The sequence below is a fragment of the Triticum urartu genome, chromosome 6A (assembly GCF_056163025.1).
Source record: "Triticum urartu cultivar PI428250 chromosome 6A, HENAU_Tu73, whole genome shotgun sequence".
Classification (NCBI taxonomy): Eukaryota; Viridiplantae; Streptophyta; class Magnoliopsida; order Poales; family Poaceae; genus Triticum; species Triticum urartu.
Genome location: NC_141878.1, coordinates 114,145,655 through 114,166,891, shown reverse-complemented (window position 1 = coordinate 114,166,891; position 21,237 = coordinate 114,145,655). Strand labels below are relative to the sequence as shown.

Here is a 21,237-nt window from a genome sequence, read left to right as displayed (position 1 = left end):
TCTCCGCCACCCCTTCCGTCTTATAGGTTAAAGATGAGAAGCCTTTAGGTAGGGTTTTTGGGTAGTAGAAAGTACGTATTTGCTTTCATTAGCCTCCTCTTTAGCCTCTCATGAGTCAAAATCCTCATCTTCAGATCCTTCACCCCATTCCTTTGATGTTTACCCTTTTCTTTGGGGGCACCTATGCATCAGTTACCCTTTTCTTCTTCCTCCAACCAACCATTTTTCAGGTAAGAAAGAACTCAGAGCATGATCTCTCCCTTGCCCTAGCATGCCCCCAACGGCAGGCGAGGTCCTGTCCAAACGCTGTGTCCAGCCATGTCGTCCCCTCCTTCGGCTCGGTAGCTATCTAATCCAAGCAGTAGCAAAAACGAAAAGGCCTCGTCCTCGCCTTCGCCGGCTAGCCACTTTGTCCCCACCTCCGGCTAGGTCCTGGCTCGGTCTCGCCGGAAGCGCCATGACTGACTGCATCGCCCCCATCTCGACTGAATAATCCAAATGTGTTTTTCAAGCAAGTGATATATTTACCTGATCAAATGTAACACCTGCACCCATCAGGTTACGGTCCTTGCGGCCTTGTGGGATTTGAACCACCTAGGCATGCTGTGGCCGCCCGAGTGCAGCGGCGCCCATGCTGGGCCTTCAGACAGGCAGCAACAATGCGGTTTCCCCAGACAGCAACGCTAGAGAGTAGAGACTATCTCTCCAAGCGTCAATAATAATCGTTCAAAGCTCTCATGTTTGAGACTGGAAATAATCCTTTGCTGCTATAGAACGATTAATAATTATATAAATACAACACAAACAGGTAAATTTGACTGTACGCCATACAAATGATAATGATAGATTTCCCTCAATTTCAAAACATCCAGGGAACAAACTTCAGAAGGTGCTACGAAGTCTTGCTGAGTTTCCATATGGAGAAGAAAACATGTCACAAGGTTTGAATTCAAATGTTGTGACTCAATCTTCGATAATTGTTGACTGTTCTATAACTGTATAACTTTCCTTTAGGAAAAAACTGCCATCTGCTTATGGCCTCTACCTTGCACATGTTACAATGTCTCGGCTAGTCCATTCACCTGCCAAAACAGAACATCGACGCAAGATGAGAAGAATTCACAGCCACCATTCTGAACTGAATACTTACTTAGATCAATAATCACTAAAGATACTAAGAGCGTAAATACTTAGGTAGTTCGATGCGATGACACGTGTTACGGTGGCATATAAAATATGGTTTTATCCTAGCTAATTTTTATAAACTAGCTGAAAGTATTATTTCGGGGGAAATACCAGCAACACTAGCAAAAGTGATATTCTGTTGCATGCACTAACTTTTCCCTGATATAGCATGGGCAAGGGGTTTGAAGAAACAAACTGAGATCCGCTGTGCAAATTTCTGCACATCTATCTTTTACATATGCTTCCTGATATAGCATGGGCAAGGGGTTTATAACTTTATATACGCTTTGCTGTTAGAACATAAATAGTGACGGCATGGTTGTAAAAGAACATATTTCCATTTCCCTGTGAAGGAAATGTGGTGTATCCCGGAACCCGTAAAAATAAAGGCACAAAGAAAGGACAAGTAAATACCATCAACCAGTTGAACGAGCAGGAGACTGGGATCAGTAAATCATTACACCCAGTTATGATTTCTCCGCAGACGTCGGGATCTACTTTAAAAATACTGGGTTAGCCAACAATTACTTCCATATTGAGAATGAAGGCCAACTTACCAAGCTGGTAGAACTTCTCAGGTTAAAAGAAATGGAAAACAAAATATCCGGCCCAATCTAAATAGGAAATTTGTTAACACCAAACATACTGACACACAGTTCTATGCAGCGAAGGAAGGAATGAAAAAATCATCCGCCAGAAGATCAATGATGTTGTGCAACATGCGAACAGGTGAGCAACTGAGCATGGCTTTACAGAACATATATATTGGTTATAATAGTATAAAAATAAAAATTTATCTCGAGACCAGATGTGAAGAAACTAAGACTCGGACTATTGGTTTCCAAAAAGAAACAGTGGACCAAAACTCCATGAAATTAAGGCATCAACTATCTGTTTAGGAACTCCAGAGTCCAGACTACATTATTCAAGCATCCAGAAAACCACAAGTAGTAAAAAAAGTTCGCCTAAGCTTATTTGGAGAACCTTTCAAAGTAAATCGGTAACCTTCCTAAAAAATAACCATATCACCAATGAAACTTCATTGAAGCATCCGCAGATGAAATACTGGTGATGGTGAATGCTGGCTAGCTACTGCTTTTTCATGAACATGTGAAATGTATTGCCAAGGAAAGCCTTTTGACAGCTGACTGTAAGACAGGAAAAAATATATATGATCCTTTCTTAGAATGCTACACACTCTGTTCATTAATGCTCCCTCTGTAAAGAAATATACGATCATTTAGATCACTATATTAGTGATCTAAACGATCTTATACTTCTTTACGGAGGGAGTATAAGACGTTTTGGCGGCAGTTTAATTTAAACTGCCAAAACGTCTTATATTAATGAACAGCTGTAGCACTTCATAGCATTATGCTTCAATTACATTACTATAATCTTAAATTTCCCAAACATGGCAGCACAAATACACAATACCAAAAATGAGTTTTTTTTACGTAATTAATTTAGCAGGTCCAACATTAAATAGCAGATGGGGTAACTACAGAAAACACATTGGTGGCAGAAAATCACTGAAGCAGCAGGTATACAAGCTTTAGGAAAGAGGGATACTGAAAATTAAATTGGATGAACTCATTACCTTGTAGTTACATGATCTTCAACTACTTTATGTTCGTCTTCAGTGAACATGAACCACATGTCTTTGTTCTTCGTTCTATTTTCTTCATCGAATTCTGATATAAACATGGTATTGCTAGTCGCTATATATTGCTAATGAGTAAAATGAAAACTAACCTCGTAATAATTACAAACCTTGACGCATTATGCTTATATTGTAATTACAATAGTCAGCCAGCTTCCAGTATTTTACTCCTTTGTCTTCCATAACAGGAGTGGTCCTATGAACACGTTTCAGCATCTCTAATTCTGGCACAATTGGGAAGTACAAGAAGAAAATTAATACAGAACAGCTATATACCTTTATTTTTCTGAACAAAGCTTGGACTTTTTAAACATCACATGACAAAACAGAAGGATAAGAACGGCACCCTAACTCAAACAAGACTCAGACCTAAGTGGTGATGCACACGTCTACACCACCCACCAACTGAATTAGGCTAAATTTGGTTGTAGTAAAATAAACAACCAGTGTATGCTTGAAATGCTAAGAGAATAAAATAAACATATTCAGTTAGTTCACGTTCCGGTAAACTACCCGGCTAGTCTAAGACTTCGCATTATGCAAATTATGATCACAAAAATAAACCAAAAGTTGCAAGTAGAGGATAAATTAGTTTAAAAATTAAACCTTAGACACTCGGATTATGCCTATTTTGCATACTAAATGTTGTCAATGAAAGATTATGTGAGCTTCAAAGTAAAGGGGTTCCTCATGGTAAACCTTATTACCTATAAATAGGGATTAATTACTTTAGTTCTGATTTAAGACTGACTTTTGTATCAAATTAAAGGAAAAATATCGTGATACCAAATTCTCAGTTTGAATTTTTGATGTGTATCTCATATCGACCACCCTTTAAGTAGGACAAGTTATGACGACTTAATCAATATTATTGCCCAGACCTGGCTTTAGGGGTATTTGCTGTAAACCTCAAGCAGCCCATGGTCCACACCTTTAAACTCTAACACCAATTGTACAACTTCATGCTAGCACCAGCTAGATTCACCATAGCAACCCTCTATTTAACCTAGACTAGATTCCAAGTGAATGCTATTGTGTCCCGATGGGGAACGCAGTAAGAACTGTGATAGATCGTAGGACAAGAAACGAGATGCAAAAAGTTTATTCCATAGTGACATGGCAAAGACAAGGAGTGATATGGCACGGAGAACAAAGGGGAAGAAGTTTGGTAGGACAAAGAGTGTGTATAAAGGAGTTCATGCAACATTATTGGGCAGCCAAGGAAGATACTGGACTCAAATATAAGTTGACCAAACTAACTACACGAATATGACCAAGTGTTGATTATATTGCTTCTCTTGCATGCAACGTGCACCACATTTCTCCCACTAGCAAGACAACTTATCGTGGTGTTGTAATTAGCCAGCAACCAGGCTTGGCCTCGGCAGAATGACTCGTCTTATTTGAGGCATAAGCCCTTTCTAGTTGTGGTCCACCAACATTCAGTATGAGGTAGCAAATGTGAGTAATGTCCATAAGCTCAGGAAGATCTGACTTGAAAGGCTGCATGATGAGCATCCCGGCGGTTAACAACAACGGTGATGCCAAAATAACACCAACATCGGCGACACGAGGAAATTCCCAATGAAGTTGTGTGGCTATCTATGTTGATAAGAACAACTTGGATCTTGCTGATGTTGGCAGCATGTCAATGTATGTCTAAGGGCCCAGTGATGTGTGTCGTGGTCTTCTCAACAGGCTCACATGAAGAACACATCGATGTTTGTGGATTCCTAGTGCATGCCAATGAATGTTGAGTTGTCAATGGTTACTTGTCACACATAATAAACAAGTTGCTCCGTTCACGCTTTGATAATTAAATTTTTGTGTGAGCTGAGTCATGGTCACACCAATTGCGCATTGATAAGACAAAGACAATGGCTCTGATGACAAGTTGCCACATCCTCGTTGCTTGATCTTGGAAATTAAGTTGGCAACGCAAGACATAGCTTAGGGTGGCGATGATACGAGATCAAAGAGGAAAGGGGATTTGTAGAATAGAGAGGATGCGTAGGGATGACAACACCCATGGTAGAGATGAGACAAAAATTATTGCCTTGTGCCCCCAATATAGCAAGTCCAATCTTATAAGAATCGCACAAACATGGAACCTAATATCATTGTAACTGATTGACAAGGTAGTAACTTAAGATATAACCAAAAGAAGTGACCAAACCTAATAAATTGATGTTCGTATTAACTCCCCTTCAAAACGCATGCACTGATCACGATCTCCAGCCTTGGAAAGACAACACATTCTAATGTTGTAGTTTAGGAAAGTTATTAGTGATTGTCTCCATTGTCAGGTTTATCGAAACAAGCACATATGCTTACAAATGACTTCAACGGAGAGGTATATGTTTTCCCGTATGATGGATGAGCCATTTACCTGTGGTACACCATCTCATTTAATATGCCTTGGTGAATTGTGTTAAGCTTCATGCACTAGCCAACGCAACCAAAAGTCCGAACTGGTGAAAAGGGCCAGGCAATCCACATACACACTAAAACAGCCCCTCTCACGTGTGGCGTGGCATGTTAACACATGAATAGGCTCAGAGGTACAACTCAAGAGGCTTATACGTGGACACAGAGTGGGCAGCAGCATTTTTTGGATAAATTGCGAAAGCCAGGACTTGAAGTCAAGACCTTAGGCTCTGATACCATGTTGAGCTTCATGCACTAGCCAACGCAACCAAAAGTCTAAACTTATGGAAAGGGTCAGCTAGGCAATCCACATTTACACCATGTTAAGCTTCATGCACTAGCAAACACAGCAAAAAGTCCGAACTGATGGAAAGGGCTAGCAATCCACATATACACTTCAACACCCCCTCTCACATGTGGCGCGGGAATGTCAACATATGAAGACTCGGGGATACGGCTCAAGCGGCCTATACATGGATACAGAAGGGGTAGCAACATTTTTTGGATAAATTGCGAAAGCCAGAAGTTGAAATCGAGACCTTTGGCTCTAATACCATGTTAAGCTTCATGCACTAGCCAACGAAACCAAAAGTCTGAACTTATGGAAAGGGCTAGCTAGGCAATCCAGATTTACACCATGTTAAGCTTCATGTACTGGCCAACATAACAAAAAGTCCGAACTTGATGGAAGGGCCTAGGCAATCCACATATACACTTCAACAAATTGAATGGCTATCCTTCGAAAACACTGATATCTCATAGAACTACAAAATCTCATATCACTTGTAAGTTCATCGGATTATAAAACTCCACGCCATGCCGATATGATATGTAGTCTGATAACCAAGTGATGCACTTATTGTAAATAGCAGAGGGAAGCAAGAGAATACTGCTCCTGAAATTAATTCTTAGTTGTAATATAGAGCAACCTTATTAGCTGACCTAGCATGTCGCTTAGGATTGGAGAAAGCAAGACCATGACAGCATGCCCTTATACTAGTAGGGCCATTGTTGGCATCAAGTCTTGCTTTTAGGAGGCTTGCCAAATCTTCTATTCCTCCATGGTTCCACGATATTGCAATAACTGACCGTAACAATTTAGCACACTCTAGGGAGGGGATATCATCTTGGCATTGACATAGCATCCGTGAGATCCAAAGCAAACACGAGGGTCATCATCCTAGTAAATTTTGCTAGGCGAATGCCTAGATGGTTTGGGTGACACCAACAAAATATGGATTTTGTCAAGAGTAATAAGAGCATTACATAAGGCAAAGAGCCTCTTAAGACAAGGGTTTCACACCTAAAGTATCAGAGGGGAAAAGGACCCTAGAGGGTGGAAGATATCCCATGAAGTAGCCATCGTTGGCTCTCTTTATTGCCATCACCGTAGGAAGAAGTGAGTCGTGTTACTATGAGTCGTCCTAGGTATGCTTCTTTGAGGCCCGTCCTTTCTTCTTCTCTCAACTCTTCTCAGACTCTCTGGTACTCTTCGACAATAATTCTTCACCATTGTCTCCATGTCTCTGCCTCTATAGTGCATTTTTGCCTTTCCTTCTCCATCCTCTACAACTTCCGCTCTCCACCTCTCCCCTTTGACCTGCTTGGGTTAATATGGATTGCCATTTTGTGCTTACTATATATCCTAAATTTGTTGCCATATGAGGAATATTGAATTCACTATCAATATGGATACCGTTCATCATGTCTATGTCCAATTAATCTTGCCTGTGTGCGTGTCTTAGGATCACCATGACTCTCGAATGTGCCATGAGGGATCTTTGGCTTAGTACATTCACCAAATGGTGATCTAAGTTTTCTAGCGGTGGTAGGCCAAAAATGGAAGTTGTCCAATGGTGAAAAGAGCAAGGCTTTCCACATCAAAATTGGTAGATTGGTGACACCTATAGAACACTATGCGACATTCATATTTCCATTATCGCCATTGTACGCATCCTTTTCACAGTTGCTTGTATTTTGGCAAGATAAAAAACAATGGGCCCGATGGTCTCTAACGTCTTCTTCTCGCCGCAAGGATAATGCCAGGTTGTTGTTGCATCTCAAAAATCTTACTCCACCCCTCAAGTTGGATAATTAGCTTACATTAACTTTGAATTAGTTGATTAATGCCCATGAAAGTACATACCTTAAAGTCATAGCCAATGGCTTTAATATGAACCTGCTACACCCCTCCCACAAGGAATGCAAGTATTTCGAGTAAGGGGGAGTAGAACCTTACAATCGGGTGCCATGATGAGGATATTCACAACAAAGTGGAGGAGGAGGAGGAGGAGAGAGAGAGAGAGAGAGAGAGAGAGAGAGAGGGAGAGGTGCCGAAAACGTCCTTCAAGTTGGTGCTCCCCAATAACAGTTTGCATCACTCAGTTTCAGTGGTGCAGCGTCTTCGATCCTTGCGGAAGGGGATAGGGTTCCCCTTGGCGCAGCGAAAGCCGAGGACTCACGGGAATTTCTTTGCAGTCAGTTGCTCTGCTCCCTTGCAGCTCTTCGTGTCATCTCGATGCTCTAATGCCTCCTTCGGCGACTGTCCCTGGTACCTTTCTAGCTCCTTTTGGTTGTGCGTGGACAACGGCAGGTTGCCAACAAGGTATATTCCGAGTGTAGGTGGTAGTTCTAGGGCTACTTCATGCTGCGAGGCTGGCATCCTTCTAGCTCTTGGGTGAGCAACTCTGAATCCCTACAGAGCGGTGCCTTCCGTTCCAAGGCAAGGAAGTAGGGTCCCTCTTCAGTGATAGAGATGGAAGGTGTTTTGCTTCGTCTAGTCACAAGGTGCTACATGGAGCATAATTTCCCTATGATGGTCGGTTATGTCTTGCTTAGCTGCTCCGGCCATGATTTCTTCAATGCCAAGCGTGGAGTGCTTCGTCTTTTGCAAGTTGTGTTCTTTGTTTTTCCTTTTCATAGGTGCTTGTAATGGCTGTAGTTGTGCATGCTCTCCATAAACGGGAACACAAAGCACTATAGTGGAAACAAGTTAGCCAACAGATATCAGTCATGATTTACTTGACTCAAAGGTTGGTCAAATTCCATTCTAACATGAGTCTTAAAAGAAACTTACATCCCATTGTTACAATATCATGGAGTACATATGAATAAATTAAGGTATCAACATATTACCATATGTTTCCTTTTGTGGTATCCTTTACTATCCATATCCATAAACCCTATTGTGGTACCAGTATCAGTTCCCCTCTTAAATTAATTTCACATGTATTAGTTAGTGCAAAATAACCTAGAATATCTTAGGCCTATATACTAATTACTTAATTAGTATATCCTTTCATGTCTCTACGCTAATCCAAGAAAAGGGTTAAATATTAAATCCTAATTACACGGTTAGTTATGTGGCATATAATATAAGGCTAAGGCTGAAAAGACTTCACACCTATTCACCTGGAAAAAAAGAGGTTATCATCTCTTGGATGGTTATGTCCACGTGTATTTGAAGCCACTGCCCTCTTTTAAAGATTTTGCCTCATGTTCTGTGGGACAAGGGGACACAATTCTTTTCTGGCGGGACAAATGGTCTGACTTGCCGTTGCTTCAGAAATTCCTTGAGTTACATTCTTTTACTAGAAATGAAAAAGAATCTTTGCAAAATTTTAGTGCAAGAAGGGATTGGGCTGATAACTTTCATATGTCTTTGTCTAATCAAGCATATAATCATAAGTCCCAAGTATAATCCCAGTGGTTGATCAGAATAGTAATGACAGATGGCAATGCAATGGAATTACTGACAAATTCTCCTTTATGAAAATGTATAAACAACTGATGGGAGATATTGAGGCTCTAAAAGTTTTCAAATTAATCTGGAAGAAGATTGTTTGTAGACTCAAGAATAAGATTTTCTTCTGGTTAGCTATGCATAATAGAATTAACACAAGATCCTTGCAGAAACGAAAAGGTTTCATGATGAGTGATCACTCTTGTCCTATATGTAATCATCAATGTGAAGAAACACGTATGCATCTGTTTTGGGATTGCAATTTTGCTCAAAGTTGCTGGAACACTCTCATTCCTAGAAGAAAAGCAGGTACTTCTGGTTATGAAGATACATTGTTGGCTCTTGAGGATCTACCAAATGCTATTAGTATGGAGATTGTCCTGGGATGCTGGAACATCTGGCTTCAGAGAAATGGGAAGATATTCAGAAACTCCAGTCCAACCATTCAGAATTTGGAGATATGCCCTTAAAGATGATTTGATTCTACTTTTGTTTCAAGGAGTGGTCCTCGGTAAACTTCTAGTACTATGATCATGATACCTAGAGCTGGGACTGGACAACTTTCTCTTTTATCAGTAGGCCTTTTGTAGTTTTCTTTCATTTTGCTCCCCCTATTTGTAACATGCTCCCTCCGTCCTACATTAGTGCCAAAAAGCGTCTTACATTATGGGATGGAGGGAGTACTGTTTATATTAATGAAAATTATCGTAGATCGATTGTTCTACGGTCCAGGGTTTCAAAAGAATGTCCACATGCATAACACAATTGGGTTGGAGTACTCAAACAATATGTTTATATAATACTTGCATTTATTTTTTCAATTTGTTAACCTATAGTCAGTACGCATTCATGGATGGTAGGCAAACAATTTGATGTTGGTGAAAGTTAGACACTCCCTCCAGTCTTAATGTTGACCATCTCTTCTACTGCTCCCTCCGGTCTTTAAGAAGATAGTGTTTTGAACGCTAGCACAATTACCATAATAGTACATATAATATTAGTTTCTATTTTTTATAATTCCAAAACCTAATAAAATTGTTATATTGTGCTAGTATCTTTTACACAAATCTATATATATGGTTTTCTCCCACTCAATCGAAACATTTTAGAAGATATTGGTGGTTAAAGTTTTAAAAGTTCCAAAACAGCTATGCCCAAAAAGTTATGTTTTTGTGGACTATGGGGAGTAATAAAACCTAATAAAGTACTTATATTACAAAGATATTTTCTAGAAAAAAAAATATAGGTGCAGAATGGTGTACTATAGACGACGTGAAATAATATAATAAACAAAAGTGAAAGATATCAATAAGATTGATAACTGCACAGATGAAGAAAGCTAAACAATGAGCGCAGGAAATGAAGATATATCAAGCCATAATGTCACAGACCATTCCGGGCTGCCTTCTTGATTTCTTCTGCTTCCTTTATTTGATAAAGGATATCATTAGCTTCCTCATTGTTAGCAGTATCTCCTCCTTCGATGGTTTTAGTCATGTCATCGTATCTTCTTTTTAGCTCCTTTTGCTATGAAACAAGACATAAAACGATGATCATTAATGTCAACCAAGCGAGTTGACCACACAAAAAAAGGAACTTCCCAAGATAAGTACCTTTCTGGTTGCAGCTTTGATTTCTTGTGTGGCCACACATTTTCTATCTTTATTGTCAATGCAGGTCCTCAACTTTCTGAACGAAGTTACAAGATAATTAATATGACAGTAGTGAAGTGAACTATTCCAGCAAATATGGTAGCTTGTACTTACTCAGAAGACAATGCCTCATCACACAGACAATTCAGAACCTCCAGCTTACAAGAAGGGTTCAGACTTCTATATCCTGATACACCCTGATTTAAGCAGCGAAGGGTGAAATCTTCTGCATTGAATGTCAAAGAGATGTACTCGCCTACTTTCCTTATCCATTCATCTCCATGTCTTGGATACTTATCAAAACGGCTAAGAAAAAAATAACCTCATTTACACATTTATTAACTGCATGGGCAAAATGACAAGGGAATAGCAGTTTGTTAGTATACTTACTTATCTTTGCCATTTTCTATGACAGACAGAAGATTTATGTGAACGTCAGCAACAATTGAAGACACCTCTTTGAGTTGAGTTAAGTGTCTGAGAGTTTCTTCTGGTTGTCCCTTCCCTATTTTGCAGATCTGCTTAAATCATTGGATACATTATTCTATTTATAGTACACAAGAAAAGGTCTCTTAAAGCAAGCAGGCAGCTAAGAACAGTTAAACATTTTCATTATGGAAACATATAACAAGTTTGGTGCCAGATTATAAAATAAAATGCAAATAAACTTTCTTTAGATTATAAATTGAGAAATCATAAATAATATGCCCCTCAAGTTGATGGTCTATTTTGTTAACAAGACAGAAGCAATAAGAAAACAATAGATTTTTTTAGCTTGGCAACATTCTCAGACAACCTAACTGACCATAGCTAACGCAAACCAAATTTAGAAATGAGTAGTGGATGCATCAATGATCCAATTCACACGAAATGATAAATAAAATATACCACTATTTGCTTTCTGTAATTACCTCGCCAAATGAGCGGCAGAACTCCAGAAATTGAATAGCAGCACCAACATCTTCAGGCTGCAGCTCCATACCTGCAATGCAAGTCACGAGAGTACCCCTGGGTACAACTATTTCATCCTTGAGAGCATCATTGCTCTCAGTTCGTGCCAGATTGACCTTCGGCCTCTTGGCAGCACGGACCATTCACCCCGTCGGCGCCTCCCCTTTCCTAGTTCTGCCAAATAAAACCAGATAAAGAGATCTATCAACTAGAACAAAAATCTAAAATCCCTCATGGCAAGCATCAGCTTCAGATTACTTACTTGCACCTGCTGCAGTTGCAGTCATTCCTGCATTTGGGGCATTCCCAGGCCTCCTTCTTCAACACCTCATCCGCAATCAAAGGGTACCTGTTAAACAAAGAGAGCATCAACAAACAAACCCAAACAGGATTGCCTACCACAGGCTCTAAGAAAAAAAGCAGAGAGGAAATTATTCTACCTGTTACATATGCAACTCTTGCAGTATCTGAGAGGGCACTTGCCCCTCTTATTGGACCCCTTACAATCTGCCGTGACCCCTGTTTTCCTCTGACGGCACTGAGGAATAGCAAAACAGAAAGAAAAAATTAAACGAAAGAGCATTTACTTTTTTACAGAAACAGTAGGACTCTGCTGCATACTTTCTATAGATTTTGGTTTATATTACAAGCAGGAAAGGAAAAGGAGCTGAGGGCAGTTGGAGCTGCTTTAGAGAGGTGGTTGGAGATTGGGGCCCTCACTTGGACTCTCTGGATGATCCGCAATAGACTTGTGATTCAGCGCATTCCGCTTCGACGTGCTACTGACGCCCTCTTCAAACTGTCTGGTTACTTGCAGCTTTGGCGGCCACTTAGCCGCCCCCAGGACCGGGACGCCATCTCCGCCTTCATCACCGGCCTCCGCTCGATGGATGTCCGTTTGTCGCCGCCGCCACCCCCCGAGCCGGATTAGGGGCCAGACGCGTTCTCCCCCCCCCCCCCCCCCCCCCCCCCCCGCGCGCGGCCATTCTTTCTCTTTTTCTTTTGTTTGGGCTTGTTGAGCTGTGCCCTCAGCAGAACCTATTGTACTTCTTGTCGTGAGACTTGGGTGTGTGAGTTGTGGACTAGTCCTTGTATGGTTGCTCTGTGGCTGTTTGCTTTATCTATAAAGCGGGGCGAAAGCCTTTTTCGGTAAAGGAGCTGAGGGCTAAGAGGCCCCTAGAACGATATAACTTCCATATAGAAAGGTTAGGCAATCTCTGTTTTAGGCTGGAAATGCAGTTGATGCAGCTGGTCAGTATGTCGGGAGCTCCAATTTGGACAAAAATATTGCCAGCAGGCTCTAGCGAAAAGACATCTGAAAAATAAGTGGTCTCTGATCTCCATCACATCTTCTCCACGCATAACACAGTAGTAGTCCTCAATGAAGAAATTCCTTCAGTGAAGCATATCTCTGGTATTAAGTCTGTCTTGCAGGAGAAGCCAGAAGAAAACCTTGTGTTTCTTTTGACAGGAAGATCCGATATCGGCGTATCAGCTTCTTTTAGCAGATGATTTGTCAGGGCTTTTGAAGAAAGCAGTGAATGATGGGAACTGACGGACATGAAGATCACCAGAACAGCTCCGGGAATTTCACATCTATTGTTTGCTGATGACAGTACCCTGTTCATCCAAGCAAAACAACAACAGGCTGAGGTTGTGAAGAATGTAATACATAAATTTGAGGGGTACACTGGACAGTTGCCAACTTCACAAAAAAGCTCGCTCTTGTTCAGTAGCGCATGGCAGGTGGAAAGACAAGAGGAGGTGAAATCCACACTAGGAAAGGTGCACGTTTGAAGAGAAATACCTAGGCAATATTCCAACCTATCAATGAAAGATTTACTGAGCGGCTCTCGAATTGGAATGAAAATTCATGTATATGGCAACAAAAGAGGTGTTGGTCCAATCAGTGGCGCAGGCTCTTCCAACATACACCATGAGTGTTTTTAAAGTTCCCTCAAGTTCCCATAACGATTACATGACGGCCATTAGGCAGTTTTGGTGGGGGGAAGATGCAGGAAAAAGATAGTGCATTGGGCATCGTGGGACAGTTCGATCAAACCGAAAATACGCGGAAGTATGGGATTTACAGACACAAAGTGCTTCAACCAGGCTCTGTTAGTTCGGAAGGCATGGAGGCTTATCGAGTCGGCGGAGGATTTATGTGCTCGGTTTTGTAAAGGTGAGGTACTACAACTAATAATGTCCTTGATACAGTTTTTACCGGTGAAGCATCCCAAGCATGGAGAGGAATTGAGTTCGGTTTGGAACTGCTTAAAAAGGGGGATAGTTACGAGAATCGGTAATCGTAATTTTATTCGAGTCTGGAGGGATAATTAGATCCCGAAGGAACCTTCACTGAAGATTCAGGGTAGCAGGAGACGTTCAAGGATACAACGTGTGGTCTCCTGTTGTCGGACGGTGACAGTGGAATGAACCTTTGATAAGGGAAGTTTTCTAGCCAGATGATGCTGAGTTGACCGTGAAGATTAAAGTATCGAGAGGAGACCTTGAGGACACCCATGTGTGGCACTTTGAGAGCCGTGGATAGGGTTGCCTACAACCTGAAGCATGCTGACCCGGCGATGGTGAGCAGCAGTAACAATCCTGATGGGGAGCAGTCCATGTGGTCGCTGATTTGGAAAGCGCCTGTGCCAAGCAAAATTAGAGTTTTTGGCTGGAGACTGGCGTCAGACAATCTAGCCACTAAAAGAAACAAATGGTGAACGTCCCTGGAAGCTGACAACATTTGTAACATATGTGGGTGTGCTTAAGAAAATGGCTTTCATGCGGTGGTGAACTGCACTAAAGCCCGTGCGTTAAGGGAGAAACTCCGAGTTGTGTGGGACATTCCCGATGAGTATGTCTTTCAGTATTCAGAACCAGAGTGGCTCCTTCTGCTCCTCTCTAGAATCAGACCTGGGCAGCGCGGTCTCGTGCTTCTTATGCTGTGGTGTGCGTGGAACCTAAGAGCATCTCCAACAGCAGTCCTAAAAACGCAGCCATGCCCAGAAAACTTCTTTTTAGGTCACTTGGGGCAAAAAAAACGCCCCCAATAGAAGCCCTATAGGTATGTGGTGCCCAAAAATTTTTAGGCCCCGCCCAAAATATTGCTACAACTGATGCAAATATACATCACCACCAGCAGTTGCCCAAAAATCAATTCGGCTGCGGTGGGAACCCCAACAAGTGAAACTTTGCGCCGCCGACTTGCCTCCCACCGCGATCGCCGCCGGAGGCCGCCGCCGCCACTCCATCGGCTGCACCCAGCCCCGCCGGCCGAGACATCTGCCACGACCCCCTCCGCCGCCGCCGCCGATTCCGGCTGTTCCCCTGCCCATACGCCGGCCAAAATGGTCGCAGCCACACTATCGTCGGCTGCCGAGGTCGATTAGCAGCCGGGAGACCTCCAATCGACCAGCGAGACCACCGCCGAGCCGCAGGTCCCTTCGGAGCTCTCAGCACCCGGGCGGCGCGGCGCCGTCGGAGTTGGCCGCACCCCCCGGCTCCCCACCAGTCCCTGGCCCCCCCCTGGCGCCTTTCCTAGGTGGCCAGGCGGGCATCTCGGCCCCAGGGAGCTACTGGAGACAAAATCGAGCTCGGTGCCCCGGTGACAATCGGATCCGCCTCCTGGCCTGCCTATCGTCGGATCCTTATGACAGCACCCAAGCTGAAACTTAGGGCACCAGTTTTAGGTCTGCTGGAAAAGCAGAAAACATTTCTGGTGACCAAGAAGCTTCTCTCTCCACACCTAAATCCAGTTTTAGGGCACCAAATTATTGGGCTGCTGCTGAAGATGCTCTAAGGGATGACCTTGTGCAAGGTCAGGGACGGAGCTTTGTCACAAGTTCAGGTCAACTTTCTTCAGAACTATGTGTATACGTTGTCAACGGAGATGCCTCCCAGCAAGGACGGAAAGGGCAAAAGTCCTCTTGTTGCGCCTGCCTGAAGAATGGAACAGAGTCATCGAGAACTTCGGAACAGATGGGTGTTTCAAACAACACGAGATCGACTAAGAGCAACTCCAACGCAGTGACCCAAATCGTCCGCCTGCATCCTTTTGCTTCCGCGTGGACAAAAGACAATGCCCAACACGGGGACCCATTTCCATTTTCTGGCTGTTCTGTGTCTGCGCGGACCCATTTCAGTCTCAAATTTGGGACACATTTGGGTCCGAGGCGGACACAAAGTGGACGTTTTCTGTATCCTTTTCGTCCGCCTGCATCCGCTGCATGCCCCGCGTGGCCCACCCGCCATCCAGCCACACAACTTTTTCTCTCTCCCCTCTCTCTCTTCCCCGCCATAGCGCAGTTGACGCCTCCCCTGCTGTGCCGCGCTCGCGTGCTTGCCCTGGCCGCGCCGCGCAGCCGCTCTCACCCCGCTTGCGACCTCCCTCGGCCTCGAGGACCTCACACAACCAGGGCCAAGGGACATGGAGGAGGCACGAGGTGCAGCGGCTCCATAGCGCGCGACTCCCAGGCGCAGCGGCGAGCGGCACCTGCTCACGACCCCAAGGTGCAGCAGCGCACATGCGGCGAGCTCGGGGCGGGCGCGGCGAGCGGGGCGGCGAGCTCGGGGCGGGCGCGACGAGCGGGGCGGTGAGCTCGGGCCGGGCGCGGCAAGCTCGAGGTGGGCGCGGCGAGCGAACCGGCGCGCTCGGGGCCCGCAGGGCAGTGAGCTCAGACCGGGCGCAACGAGCTTGGGGCGAGCGCGACGAGCGGGGCAGCGAGCTGCGACGACGCTGCTGCGACCGGTGCGGCCACGGGCCACCCTGCGAGGTCCTCCTCACCAGTGAGCAGGAGGTGCGGCGGCGGACGCTCGGGACAGTTCACCCACCAGGTGTTCGACAGAATGTCGGGACGGATATGTCAAAAAATGGGTTCGTCCCCGTTGGGCGCACCGGCTGACCCAATTGAGAAAGCGGACATGGACAGGCGGACGGCCGACCCAAACGGATAACGGACAAAAAGCAGACAAAATCAATGTCTGTTTGGGTCGGCCAGTTGGAGTTGCTCTAAGCCTCCCCCTGGAGGGCTGAGAGTGATTGTGGCTCTCCCCTGCTCATATCTTGGCATGCCTCTCTGATAAAATATTCAAACGTCAGGATTTCCAAGAATTGCAAAAAATATTGCTGGTTGGAAGGCAAAATTGGTTTCTTCTGCTGGTGGGCAACCCTGGTGCGTTTTGTGCTCTCTGCTCTGCCTATATTTCAGCTGTTGGCGGTGGATCAGCCCAAATGGGTCATCAAGCAGATCGATAAGCTCAGAAGGGACTTCCTATGGGCTGAGTCTAATGCCATCAGCAGCGGGTAAGGGCCTGCTGTGTTGGTCCCAAGTTTGTATGCCCCTGAGTCTAGGTGGACTTGGCATCCCTGACTCGGCTGCTCAAGGGAAGGCCCTTAAACTTAAAGTTCTCTGGCTGTGGCAAAACGCAACGGACACAGACAAACCTTGGCATGGTCTACCCCGTCCATGTGACAAGGAGGTCAAAGGCCTGTTTGTTGCCAGCACTTCCATCACAGAAACTGGCCGTTCTCTGTCGCTCTCAAACAATCACGGGTTAAATGGCCTCGCCCCATTTATTATTGCCTGCCCAAAGCTCTACAAGCATAGTTGGAAAAGAAACATCTCAGTTGCGGATGGCCTGGCTGATAAAAGATGGATTACACACATAAAGAGGAACCCAGACTCTGAGGTCCTAATTGAACACATTGATTTCTGGCAAAAATCCTCTGCCTTCTCTCTGTCCGATGTGTTGGATAAGGTGGAATGGAAGTGGACTGAAAATAAGAAATATACTGCCAGCTCCGCCTACACTATTCAATTTATTTGCAAAGTTGATTCTCCCCTCAAGAAGCTTATATGGCAAATCAAGCTCCCCACGAAGGTCAAATTCTTTTCGTGGCTGAATGTTCAAGGAAAATGCCTAACTGCGGATTATCTTGCTAGAAGGAAGAGATGGCCACATGAACCCATTTGCTCCCTTTGCATGTGTGGCCATGAGGCACTGCGCCTATTTGTTCACTGTCCTCTCGCTGCAGGGATATGGGGGCCTTTTCCTCGTGAGGTTAAATTTTCCCTTCCCTTTGATGCCGAATGGTAACACTGAAAGTTTGCTAAACTGGTGTTTTGTTTTACAGGAAGAATTCCAGAGCCACTGGGAAGCTGGTGGGGTGGTGGTCCAGTTAAAGGTAAGCTCGTCTTCTGAAGCATTAATCCTAGTGGATATACCAAGTGCTCTGAGGGCCTCTGCCACCACTGCTGTCTGGTGGATACCAAGACTTAATCCATCGATCCGTGTGTGGCTTTCCTGCCCTCAATGGTGAGGTGCCCCCTCGAGTTACAAGTTATGGTTTCCCTGATTATTTCGAGCCTGCGTGGCAAAACGGAAACCAAAGCAAGGTGACCCCAACACAGGGATGACATGGAGACATGTCGTGATCACTGCAACACCACAACAGCATCCGATGGAGCAGCAACCTTCACTACTGCAGCACGCAGCAGCAGTAAACAGTGGATCCAAGTCCAGCACAGCCCAGCACTGCCATTCGAGGTGCCACTCCAGGTCTTGTGGTCTGATGTTCAATCCTTTCGTTCTGACCGGCAGCGACGTCGACTAAATCACCTTTAATGGCTGGTCACGTGCACAGCCGCTGGGAAAGCAATACACAACACACAACAGAAGGCACATAGTTTGCAAAACAAAACAAAAATGGCAGCAGAAGGAGCACTACTAGGACGCACAGCAACATGAATACAAACACCACACTAAAAGAATATGTACGAGACTCCACAGGATATGTACTATTTTTATGAAACAAATGCTGCAAAATCAGCAAGTGATGATGTGCCATCACTACGTTTCTGAATATAAAGATCGACAAATATCATTTTAATTCAGCTTATCAAAACAGTATTATATTACCGTTTTTAGAAGGACAAATATCCATACCTATGACAAGAGTAATTCAATGGCAGAAAATATCACATAAGCTGAATTTCAGTTTACTTGTTCCAACCATTACCTATTAATTAATACTCCCTCCGTCCGGAAATACTTGTCATCAAAATGAACAAAAGGGGACGTATCTAGACGTATTTTAATTCTAGATGCATCCCCTTTTATCCATTTTGATGACAAGTATTTTCGGACGGAGGGAGTATAATACTGTTTTGATAAGTAGTATAACTAGAGCGATATGGCACTTCAACTAAATCTATATTATTTCAATGTGGGTTCCAAGTTGAATACTTATTTCCTAGGAGGAGGTGTTATCAGCATATGTATGATTCATCAACTATCATCTCTGAACCTTATCTTCTTCAGAACCTAATTGTCAAAGTGGTGGAACCAAAATCACAGCTGCCCCTAATGCAAACACGAATTGAACTAAAAAGTGCAGCACTAAGAAGCACAACACGGCATTTAAGTGGTTATACGATCGTCTTGTTTCATGCAACAGATTGCTGGGCACAGTACCCCAAATGTAAAGATCGATACAAACATGAGGGATCGTCCAACGATTATGGCGGTTCCCTAGAAATAGGCAATATAACAGCACTAACCTAATGGAACGATGTATAGCATCCTCAACAATTAGTCCCTACGAGAATGTATCATATCCTCACTTTCAATATTCATAGGACAATCAATCATCCATGAGCAGTGCCAAGAATTTATCTACCAAGTGCACTACAGACAAGATAAATAGCACAGATATCTAGTACCAATTTGGAAGGATAATTAGTCTTCCGGCGAGGGATGGATGTCTGCCAGAAATGATTTGACACAAAATAAATCCCAGGACTAATTATAATGATTATAAGCATCCTAAGAGCAGGCATTATATGCAAACTAAGATATCCGGAGCACAGGAGTAGCATGTACTCCAGTATCCAAGAAACTGGCATTGACATAAGAAGATACAGATGTTTTAGGTGCAAAAACAATTAAACAAGCTAGTAGTCAGATGTTAGTGGCCTGTGCCAATTACCCCTGAAGCCCGAGACCAGTACTAGTCGTGGGACACTACGCTAGTACTTATCGGCACGAAAGTTCTTCCTCTCAATCTGCATCGGATCCTGTGAATTCCTGAAGTAATCGTAGCGGGAGCGTAACACTACTACACTAGACGTCCATGAACATGCATCTAGAGGATAAAATTAGCGTACGAGGGGCTCACCTGGTGGCATGTCCACGCATCGACGGGGACGCTGAGGATGTTCGCCTCCGGAACAGCGCCAACCTCGTCGCCGGGGCGACGCCATCCCAGGCGCCGCCGTCGCTCTCCTCAGCACCCACCTCGGAGCCGGCGCCGCTCCGCTCCGAGGGGACGCCGCTCGTAGACCAGCCTTTTGCCGGCGGAGGACGGGGAACAATCCCACGACCGGAGCTGCCATCCTTGCACTGGTCACCATGGGCATTGTTTTTTGAGGAGTTAGATGTAGTTCACAGATCTAGATTCAGATCTAGGGTTGTCGTTCAAGATAGAGAACCCATCGTCACGCGCTTTAAGCCACGGATCTAGGGCATCATCAGATCTAGTCTGATGAGGTCGAGAAGGAGTCGTCGTTGCAAGGCGGCGCTCCTCCTCCTTGTACGAAGTTGGCGGTGAGCCCCAACTCTCATACTCATACTCTTCCTGCTCCCTTTGAAACTTCGGACGAAACTCAACTTTGTTGCGAACTAAATCTGATAGATCCTCTTTGTCGTTGTCGAAGCGAAGCTTGCCATTAGCATCATGCTTAGAGAACGGACCACATGAACGATCCATCACCACCACAACCACAAAAGAGAAGAATAGAAGTTTTTTTTTAGGAAAAGAGAAGAAGAGAAGTGGTGGTGAGAAAAAAGTGTGAGGACAAACCTAGATGTAGAAAACCCTAAACATGGGATCAAGACAACCCATCTATAAGTACCCGATGAGGATGTGCAACTTGGGGCTAGAAACAAGAGGGCCGGAATGGGCTGATGGGATGGGCCAACTTGGAGCTAGAGTGAAGGGGGCGGGACGGGCTGTACATGAACTTAATTTGAAAGGCCTACGTATGCTTCCATGACTGATGGATAACTCTTAGCAGACATGGCCCCAACCCAACTAGTATGTGGTCCACCACGGCAGCATTTGAAGGCCCTCAATCCGCAAGGTTGAATAGGAATCCCCAACTAGGATTTCGCCATCACCTCGCTCCGCCGCCGTCCCACCAGATCCAGGCGACGTACGCGAGGAGTGAGATGGCAACGAGCTTTCCAACATGGAGAAAGAGACAAGAGACTGCGGCGAGCTCGAAACCGGATCTAGGATCCCATGTGAGATCGCCGCCTTGCACAGGAGAAGAGCGAGTTGCAACCCCTAGATGCAAATGCACAACGCTTGTTTGGACCACCACCCAGACCTCATGGAGCGCCACTTTGGCCACTGTCGCATCCCAAACCAACCGCCAGAGAACTCGACATCTGCCCTCCCAAGGGCTCTCCGCATCGTAATCATAGACCTCGGCCAAGGCCTGGAACTTGTTTCGCCGACCACACTATGAGACAGGGAGGCGCCGGAGAGTAGGGAAGGAGAGACGAAACCATGATCGAAATTGGGGAAGATAGGGCGGCGTGCGAGTCGC

At 44.5% G+C, this 21,237-nt stretch overlaps 1 protein-coding gene across 2 annotated transcripts; it reads right to left on the bottom strand.

Annotated features, from left to right (window-relative positions):
• Positions 1 to 772: 772 nt before the first annotated feature.
• On the bottom strand, positions 773 to 20,486 carry LOC125515984 (uncharacterized). Of its 2 annotated transcripts, XM_048681464.2 has the most exons (12): positions 19,803 to 20,486; positions 12,061 to 12,158; positions 11,883 to 11,969; positions 11,581 to 11,794; positions 11,060 to 11,187; positions 10,784 to 10,975; positions 10,631 to 10,706; positions 10,409 to 10,544; positions 2,959 to 3,072; positions 2,786 to 2,879; positions 1,600 to 1,679; positions 773 to 1,082 (listed from the first exon to the last, which is right to left on the bottom strand). In XM_048681464.2, exons 4-11 carry the CDS (start codon positions 11,761 to 11,763, stop codon positions 1,643 to 1,645), a joined length of 960 nt encoding a protein of 319 aa, XP_048537421.1. In that variant the 5' UTR covers positions 11,764 to 11,794; positions 11,883 to 11,969; positions 12,061 to 12,158; positions 19,803 to 20,486; the 3' UTR covers positions 773 to 1,082; positions 1,600 to 1,642. The 2 variants fall into 2 exon arrangements, with proteins under 2 accessions (XP_048537421.1, XP_087383010.1); XM_087526884.1 differs by lacking the exons at positions 773 to 1,082; positions 1,600 to 1,679; positions 2,786 to 2,879; positions 2,959 to 3,072 and adding an exon at positions 3,082 to 8,251.
• Between the last annotated feature and the right edge of the window lie 751 nt (positions 20,487 to 21,237).